This window comes from Gavialis gangeticus, unplaced genomic scaffold (assembly GCF_001723915.1).
Source record: "Gavialis gangeticus isolate Ggan-Ray unplaced genomic scaffold, GavGan_comp1, whole genome shotgun sequence".
Classification (NCBI taxonomy): domain Eukaryota; kingdom Metazoa; phylum Chordata; order Crocodylia; family Gavialidae; genus Gavialis; species Gavialis gangeticus.
In genome coordinates, this window is record NW_017729001.1 from 27,174,717 (window position 1) to 27,183,528 (window position 8,812).

The 8,812-nt window shown below is 53.6% G+C and overlaps 1 protein-coding gene across 1 annotated transcript in view; it reads left to right on the forward strand.

Moving 5' to 3' along the window:
* The window catches only part of NCOR2 (nuclear receptor corepressor 2), a 437,249-nt gene that overhangs the window by 209,275 nt on the left and 219,162 nt on the right, over positions 1-8,812 (forward strand). The window contains exon 5 of the mRNA XM_019507112.1: positions 536-715. Coding sequence (XP_019362657.1) covers positions 536-715 — 180 coding nt within the window. The remainder of the gene's footprint in view (positions 1-535; positions 716-8,812) is intronic.

An 8,812-nucleotide genomic window follows, 5' to 3' on the forward strand; every position in this document is an offset into this window, starting at 1 on the left:
GTGTGTAAATGTAATGGTTGTTGAGAAAACAGTGCTATGAGTTTGTCCCTAGTAACTACAAAAGGAGGCTGTTGTCTCTGTGCAAATGGCTTTCTGGGGTCCACAGGCAGGGAGGGCAGTACTGCTGAAAGCCTTTATCTCACTATCTGGAGCAATGGTCTTCTTCCCTTGCTGGGCGTCAATACTGACCAAGTAGCATGCTTCATGCTCAGCATCCTTTGCTCTCCCTGCCAGCCTTGGTTTTGACCTTTTTTAATTTCCTGTGGCTGCAAGAGGTGTCCAAGGACCTCATCCCAGAGCAACGGATGGGTTTCACCTCTGTAAAGGTGCCCCTGGTTTTCCAAGGGGAACCGGTGAGGTTTGTGCAGCGCATTGGGGATGTGATCTGTTGGGTAGCCAGGTGGGTATTTTTTTTCAGTGGGGCTGGAAAGCAGGTGTGGGCTGGGGAGTGACCATCTGTACTGTGGGCCAGAGAGCAAGCACTGATGCTTCCTTCTGCAGGCAGAGTTGACCTAACTGTCCTTGCTCTCCCCAGGACCGGGGCCTGACTGGCAAGCTGGAACCTGTGTCTCCGGTCAGCCCTCCTCATCCCGACTCTGAGCTGGATCTGTTGCCATCCAGGCTGTCGAAAGAGGAGCTCATCCAGAATATGGACCGAGTGGATCGGGAGATCACAATGGTGGAACAGCAGATCTCCAAGCTGAAGAAGAAGCAGGTAACTGCTCGGCTGGCACCTTTTTTTTGGAGCGTCCTCCTTTGCTCCATGCTGTTGTCCTTTGGTTCCACATCCAAAGCAGATCTCTACCCTTTTACGCCACTCGTCTCTGCTGCCCTTCTGTGAAGCATAATAGCCTGAAAAGCATTGTGCACTCAGGAAAAGCTTTCAGCATGGCATTGTTGCTTCGCTGCTGTGGCTCTGCATGTTCCAGGAGAGGGCTGTCTCGCAAGCTCAGCCCTGTCCATCCCCTGGCATGTCTGTTGTCTGGAGACCAGGGGGAAAGCTGCAGTGCTCCTTTTCCTGTCTGAGCTTGCAGGAGGCCCCAAAGTTTTGTGGGTTAATGCACTTGGGGAGCTCTGCACAGTTGACAGATGTGAGACCGTTGCGCCTTTGCAGTTGTGCAGGGTCAGTGTCCCGCCGAGCGTGTCTCACTCTGTGCCCCGGCAGGGCTGCCGGAGGGTGGCCGCTGGGTGGGTCAACCAGGTGCCTCCCTTCCAGTCGTTAACTCGGGGGAGGACAAAATAGACCCGTATCTGGATGCTTTCCAATCTCACTGGGCAGTTCTTATGTGCCTCTGGTCTGAGGATCTGCTCTGGGAAGGTTATCTCAGTTACATACCCCCTCCCCTTGCTGCAGTACTCAGACTCTTGCAGGCTTTATTTCTTTTCCCACTGATGCTGCTGGTTACAGGGAACACTTATCCTCAGAGCACAGGGAGGCTTATTGACTGTCCCAGGTTCATGACTACAGCAGAGCAGGGACTTGAATTCGGTTCTCTCAATACCACCATTGCACCACCCTTCCTCTCTCGGCAAGAAGAATCCAGCAGCACGTTACAAGCTTACTGCCGCCTGGTCCAAGATTTCCACAAGCCCGTTAAGAGATGAGTATGGCAAACGCTCAGTGGTGGTCTTTTTTTGTGTGGGGGCGTTAAAAAGGCTTTCAGTAGCTGCAGCGAAGCACTTCCTTTCCTGTTGTCCCCTTACCAGTTGTAACTTCCGCTGCTTGTTGAAGCTCCCTGATGGTGCCTGCTGGCGGCTAATTCCTGGCCGCCCAAGAGATGAACCGTCTCTCCTGGTGCCCCTCTGCCTGGCCGTTCTGAATGAAGGAGGCCATATCCTTGGGCTGTCATTATGAAAGAGAAGAAATTGGGACTAGTGCTCTATCCAAAGAGCAAATATGACAGCACTGACCTTCCTACCAAATTCTGCAGGAGTGGAATGGGGAAAGAGAAATGAATGCAGCGGAGCAATCCTCTTCCCTTTCTCTCCGTGGGCTGCACTATAGCTAGCACAGAACCAAGCCTCCCAGCCTGTTCTTTTATTAACAAATCGAACTTATCCAATAGCAAATTGAGTACATAAAGATGCATCCAGTCCTCTAAAATGGATGTGGAGACCGATATTGCATGTCCCTCGCCAGTGCTCCCTTAACCCTGGGCAGTGTCCACAGATGTGTGTCCTTTTCTTCTCTTCCTTTCAGTCTCTGGCAGTTCCTTTATGGTTCGGTTGAGGTTAAGCTTTTGTGTTTCTTCATCTCTATGTTCATTTGCCCCTTCTTTTTTCATCTCAACTCTGCATAATGCACAGGTCGCTACTTCTACTCACCTCTGCTTGGAAATTTTTTAATTGATTCCCAGTTTGCTCTCAAGTGTTGGCTCATAGACCTTGCACTTTCCTTAATGTTCAAAACCACTCCTCAAACTTCCTGGTTTGGAGGCAGGAGATGGTTCTCCTAGTATTTTCAGGGCAAGAGGCTGTTGATCAACATGCCCATCTTCCTTGTGAATGGATTTTGTTTTTTGGTTACCATATGCTGCCCAGGCCGCCTTGGCCAGAGGCTCAGCACAATTTGGTCTTGTTTTTAAACAGTTCAGTTTAATTAATCCCAGGCACCTGTTTTCAGTTGCTTTTCCCCACCGAGGTACCAAAAGGGCTTAAGGGAAGCAGAAAGGGGAAGGGAGAGCAGTGGGCTGAGGAACAGCTGCAATACCAGGAGAAATGCAGTGGTCTCAGGACTGCCTCTTCTGCAAGGCGGCCGTAGCATCTGGAGCACTTGGAAACCACAGATGGTTCCCTCGTTTGGGTTTGGTGGGAGGTGGTTAACCCCTTCCCCACACCCGAGAAGCAAGAGCGGTGAACTTGTGTGGTGTCCTCTCATTTCTGGAAGGATGGCTCTTCTTCGTGAGAGGGACCTGGAGGGCACTGGAGCTGCGTGACCCAAGACTCAATTCCCAGGTGCACTGATGGCTTGACAGCTCTGGGCCATGTTCCCTGGGGTGCCCAGGTCATGCCCTGCAGTGACAGGGAGAGTTTGGATGAATCCCGGGTAGTTTTGAGCCATCCTTGTACTTGAGTGATAGGGGCCGAATCTGCTGCCATCATTTTCCTGGCTCCTCCCAGCCACTCTGGTAGCCAGAGGTTTAGCTGGGTGCATCTGTGTATCTGAGCTAAGGCCACTTCACAGGGGCCTGGGAGAGGAGTTGGAATAGGACCCATGATAATTGCCCAGATGATTCCCTTGTGCCCTCTTGGATCTGCTGGTGTTTCCAGCTGTTTGGCCCCGGCAGGTTGGTCCCATGCACCAGACCCTTTCCCTTTTTGCATTTTGCTCTAGAGAACCGGGGACTTCACCTTATATAGGACTGCGTTGCTAGCCCAGCAGCTGGCTTGACTGAGGACATACAAGCCAGGTCACGAGTGAAGCGTGACTGTAGAGCCTGGCTGGCCTTTTAGTGGAGGGTCGGTCTTTGGTTACACCGAGGAGGGATGCTAAAAAAGGAAAGCCAGGACATTTCGGGGGCTGGAGGAAAGGGAGAGCTGCCCGAGCAGTTGAGGGGTTACTGCCCAGTCACTGTGGGGGGCCGTAATGCCATAATTCAACTCCCACCCCCCAAAAAGGGCTGAGCACCTACCCAGTAGAAGCCCATGGGTGCAGCATCTGCTCAGGGCATCTTTAAAACAAAGCTGCCCTTCTGTCAAGAGCAGGCTTTTGTTGCTGGCTCATTTCATTCCTTCTGATGGGTTTTTTGTTTCATAAATCCTCCCATCAACAATGAGGCTCAGACGAGCTACAGAGAAGGGGAAAGTAGCTCCAAGTCCCCCCTCCCCACTTCTGTCTCCTGCCTCCGTGGTACCAAGGATGCTTATCTGTGCTGTGTGCACTGTTCGGGATCTCCCTTGGCTTCCCCTGGCCGCTGAGGCCCACAGATCCTTCGGGGACATTCTGTGCATAATCGGCCAATTTTGCTGAAGTGCAAGAGAAAACGTGCGACGGGAGGATGAGGAGGAGGGTTTCCGTCTGACACGCTCCGAGAACATTGTGTCCATCTGTGCCTCCGAGCTGTCTGCTTCTGCAGAGCACGGGGGAGAGAAAACAATGAATACGAAACAGATACCGCCTCTCCTGCGGCGCCCGGCAGAGCGGGGGCAGGATCGGAGCGGCCGTAACATCCCGATGCATTCCTCCTCTGTCCTTGGGAGACCTCCTGGAGAGGACGAAACATGTTTGGACGCCAAAATAAATAAAATGAATTAAAAGAGGCAACAGTGTCTCCTGGGAGCTCCAGGACCGGCCAAGTGCTCGCCCGAGGCAGCGAAGCCTGGAGCAGCTCAGGCGTCTTTCCCCCTCCCTGGCAGTGGGTTTCTTTGTCCAGCTGCCACCCACCCTGCCCACGCGCGGCTGCTTTCCCACGCGGGTGACATCTCTCCTATGTTTCTGCCTCCTGCTCTTCCTTCAGACCAAGGGAGGATAATCTTCTCATGTTTATTCGTGGCAGCAGCGCCAGGAATCTGGGCCAGCAACGAAACAAAACAACCCCCCAAAACCCGGGAATTTTCTGCTTTTTGCATCTCATCGAAGCTTTCTGCATGTGTGAGCTCTCCTGGATGCTTTCCCGGAGTCCAACACTGGCACCTACTGGTGAAGGTGGAGCCAGGGGTTGCCCTTAGCACTGCCATGCCAGGGGGGAAGCCCTGCAGCCCTTTAGCCTATTTCCCATGTGTGTGCAAGCCCTCCTAAGAGCAATTCTTCCCCCCTCTGATTGACTGAGTGTTGCTGTTTCTCAGTCTCTTTTTTCCCCCTAAAACTGGTTCTAGAGGAGGAGTTTCTCAGCCAGCATCCCTCTTTCTTTCCGCTTGCTAAATTCTCACGGCCCGATGCACATAGAATAACCTTCGGGGATTTTGGCCAGTGGATTACGTGTGGACAGTCGGCTCCCTGAAATGCTGTCACCCCGTGCATGGGAGATGACCCCTCCATAGATTCAACTAGTTCATAAAAAGCCAGGCATAACTGAGGCTGCAGCAGGCCATCGTTTGTGCGCACAGCCCTAGTGATCTCTCTTTATGGCCGCGTGCAGTCCTGGGTTAACGACGCTCAATTCTTGCGCTTGGAAAAGGGAAATGCCTCCGTGTAGGACCGCATTGCCCTCTGGATGCGAGGGAAGCTGATCCCTGCGCTCTGTCTGGCCCAGCCATAATTGCAGTAGGATTTTCCTCATGGAAGAAGAGAGAAGTTGCAGGCACTGCTCGACAGGGGCTGGGGGAAGGGGCCGACGCATAATTGTCAAGACTCATCCTGGCTTTCTGGTTGTAAAGGTCACAGTCCCGGCCTGCCTTTTGTGGCAGACCTTTAAGAACCCGTCGTTGCTCTTGTCGGGGAACCTTGACCTACTTTGCCTTGCCATTTCCCGCAAAGTCCAAGGGCAGCTGTCGCTGGCTGGACCTGCTGGGGGTCGGTGTGTAATCTCAGCGAGCTCCGAATGGGTGCGCCTTGTCCACGCGCTGTATGGCGCATCCGCCCCTCGAATGACGGTACAGTATTACACCATGGAAAGTTGGAGACTAATTCTCCACCATATTCCAGCTATAATTAGATTGGGGGGGGGGGGTCCCCCACTTTTCCTTTAATGAGCTGTTTTTAATGAGCCTGCACTTACTGGCAAACTTTCATTTCCTGATGTGCCATCAAATCCTCTGTCTTAAATCGATTAGAGCAGACTCAACCACTTTGCACAGTCTTTGTGGGTTACCAAATCACTTCAGCCTTGCTGCTGGCTTCTACCCAAATTGTCTGCCTGGTAGGTACGAGCTTTCTCATACTCTGCAGCTCTTTTGTTTCCAGTCCTTTGTGGCTCAGATTCATGCGGAGGGCAGGGGCCATCTTTGCTTGTCTGAATAGAGCATGCACGTTTACTTGCTCTTAATAAAAGCAGTGCAGGGCCCTGGACTGAAACTCCTCGACTTTGGGGCACTTCTGATCTGGGGCAGGGCTATGCTGCTTGAGCCCAGCTCTGTTTGAAAGAGGCTGTGATCGAACCAACCCTCAAAGCGCACCATTAGTCCCCAGGAGGAGGGGGAGATGTTTCAGATGAGGCCATCAGTTTTTGGAAGCTCCTTTCGAGTCCATAAATCCCAGCTGCGCTTCACTTCGTATATCTGTGCCAGAGGCGTTTCAGCTATCAGTGCCCAGCTGCATGTAGGCATGGCCTCGGGCGATTTAAATGACTTGTTTGGGGTCGCCAGGTGAAAGAATTAGGCTTGGAGTAGATGGAGACCTGAGTCACTGACTTGCTCTGCAGCCTTGGTCAAGTCACCTAGTTCTCAAACCGTCCATTTTCTCCTGCTGTTCAAGGGGAGAGGGTGATGCTTGTCCGCCCCGTGGAGCGTCACGGAACAAGTGAATATGGTTGCACGCTGCCAGAGTTCTCATCCCTTTAAGCATGCGCTTCATTTTAAGCCTGTGAGTAATCCTGTTGTTGAAGCTGATGGGTCTGCTCCAATTCTTAAGTGCTTTGTTGGATCGGATCCTAAGTACAACGTGGGGCTGAGGCTGATCACTGAAAAAGGCGGGAATAACACCTGAGAGCTAATAGGTGCCAGCCCTTTCCTCTGGCCCCAGGCACTGCTGCTTGCAGGGTGGAGCCCATACGCTCCCTCCCGGGGGAAGCAGACTGCTGGCTTCAAGCTGCATTTCCTCAAGCGGACCAGCCTAGGAAATGAAGCCTTTGGATTTTTCCGTCGCTTTGCTGCAGAACACTTTTACAGTTCCCGGCAGTGGAGACGGTTGCGATTCGGGAGGCGCAGAAGCAAGTGGGGGGGGAAAAGTCTCTTTGCACCTTCCAGCCTCCTTCTGTCCTACTTCACTTCGCCTGGCAAACCACATGGGCCCTGTGCGCTTTCCTTCTCAAACTGTAGCCTGGCAGATCTCCTTATTTCTTCTTTCATTTGTGTGAGTGTATTAAGTGGGCTCGGCCATACCTCCAGGCCTTGTAGCAGCTGTGAGAACTCCAGATGCAGAATGCATGTAAAACGCATTGCCCGGATATTGGGAATACTATAAAATGCCCCTTTAAAAATGAAGCAGTTGTAATTCACCCAGGCTTCTCGGGCCGTGGCAGATGCAGTAACATTTGTAAAGGCACCTGCCTGTGGGTGTGTGTGTGTGTCTGTGTGCACACACGCGTACACATACATATACGCACGGTGTCGCACCTATGCCGACCCGTCGTGTTGTGCTGGTGTCTACAGACAGCACAGTTCGCTGGCTCGGAGGGGGTTTGCGTTATTGCAGCTCTGCCAGCGGCTGAGATCTGAGGGCAGACAAGGCTGGAGCTGCACGTTTGATAATGTGAGGCTGTCTCAGCGCTCCAGGTCAAGGTTGTTTTCAGCAACCATATTGGTGACAGCATCAGGCCCCCTCCCTCCACTGTGCTGTCACTCTCCCGCCTGCATCCTCATCTCCCTTCCCTTTGCCTTGCCGATCTGGTCCCTTATGTATTTTTTTCCCCATCTGACTTGACCCCTGTCCCTGGGTGAAACGTTTTGCAGCTGGCTCCGCAGCAGACGTGCTTCACAGCCACGCTGCTGGGAGCCGCGGGCTGCCTGCAGAGTCCTGACGGCGCAGTCCCAGGGCTGCTCTCTGCCTTTTCCTGCACTCAGGGCAGATTCGCCGTAGTCGCTGGGCTCTGCCTAGCTCCCCCCTCTCCCTGTGTCTCTGGAGGATTCGCCTCCGAGGCAGTACCAGGGGTCTGTTCGCTTTGCTGTCGGCGAGAAGAAAGAAAACTGTCTGGGAAGTGGTGTGCTGTTCTGGGCCTCCTGGCTAGTGGCCCAGGCAGCTGTTGGCAATGCAGAGCTGGGGCACTTCTGCTTTGCAGCCAAGGCGATGCTCTGACTCATCACCAAGGAAGCTGCAGATTGAAGTTGCCCACTCACCCCTTTATATCCGTGTCACAGAGCAGGGAGCTACGCGCGGCTCCTGGCACCCTGTGATCTCTCCTGGGAGCAGGGGTGTCTGGGCTGGAGGCTGCCCCTCACCAAGGGTGCCCCGGCGGGTAGGTGGGTATGCATCGGCATGTTTCAGTCTTGGGCTGGTTGGCATTCAGTTGCCACCCATTTTTTATTCATTATTTTTAAGGCAGAAAATGGGACTCGAACTGTCATTGGCACGTCCACACCCTGCTGGGCGCTGCTGCCCTCCGGGCCCTTCCTCTGAGCCAGCTTGATGCTATGGGAATTGCACGGGGCATTCGTGTTACAGGAGGTGTGTGGGGCCTTTCAAGCCAGGAGACGCAGCCCCAAGTCGATGATGGTTTGCACCTGGCCACAGGTCTCTGGGCTCCTTAGTAGTAGGTAACCAATACAAGGGCTACATAGGTAATAAATACAAGGGTTAAACTGATCTCAGTAGCTTTCCTGTCCCCACCATCCCTGGCCTCTGCCCCCTCTCCCCATCCCAGGACCTGTGTGCTGTCTCTCCACCTGCAGGAAGGGCTTCCCTTGTGGATCCCTACATTGACCCAGCTCCTGCACTGAGCTTCGCCCTACGCCCTGCCTCTCCCACGGTGGCTGCAGCTCATGCCCACGCAGCGCCGGTCAGGCAATTGGTGAGCTGACACTTCTGCTTTCGTGCTGAACCCGGCTGCTCTGACTGCAACCACATCCTCCCCACCCGCCCAATTTCTGTCTCGTCCGCGCATGGCATCCTATCTCACGCCGCTCTGCGGCAGGTGCTGTTACTCATCTGGACAGCAGCCCACGCCATAGCTCTTGGAAGGCCTCTCAACCCCCCCCCCCCCCCCCCCCCCCCCCCCCC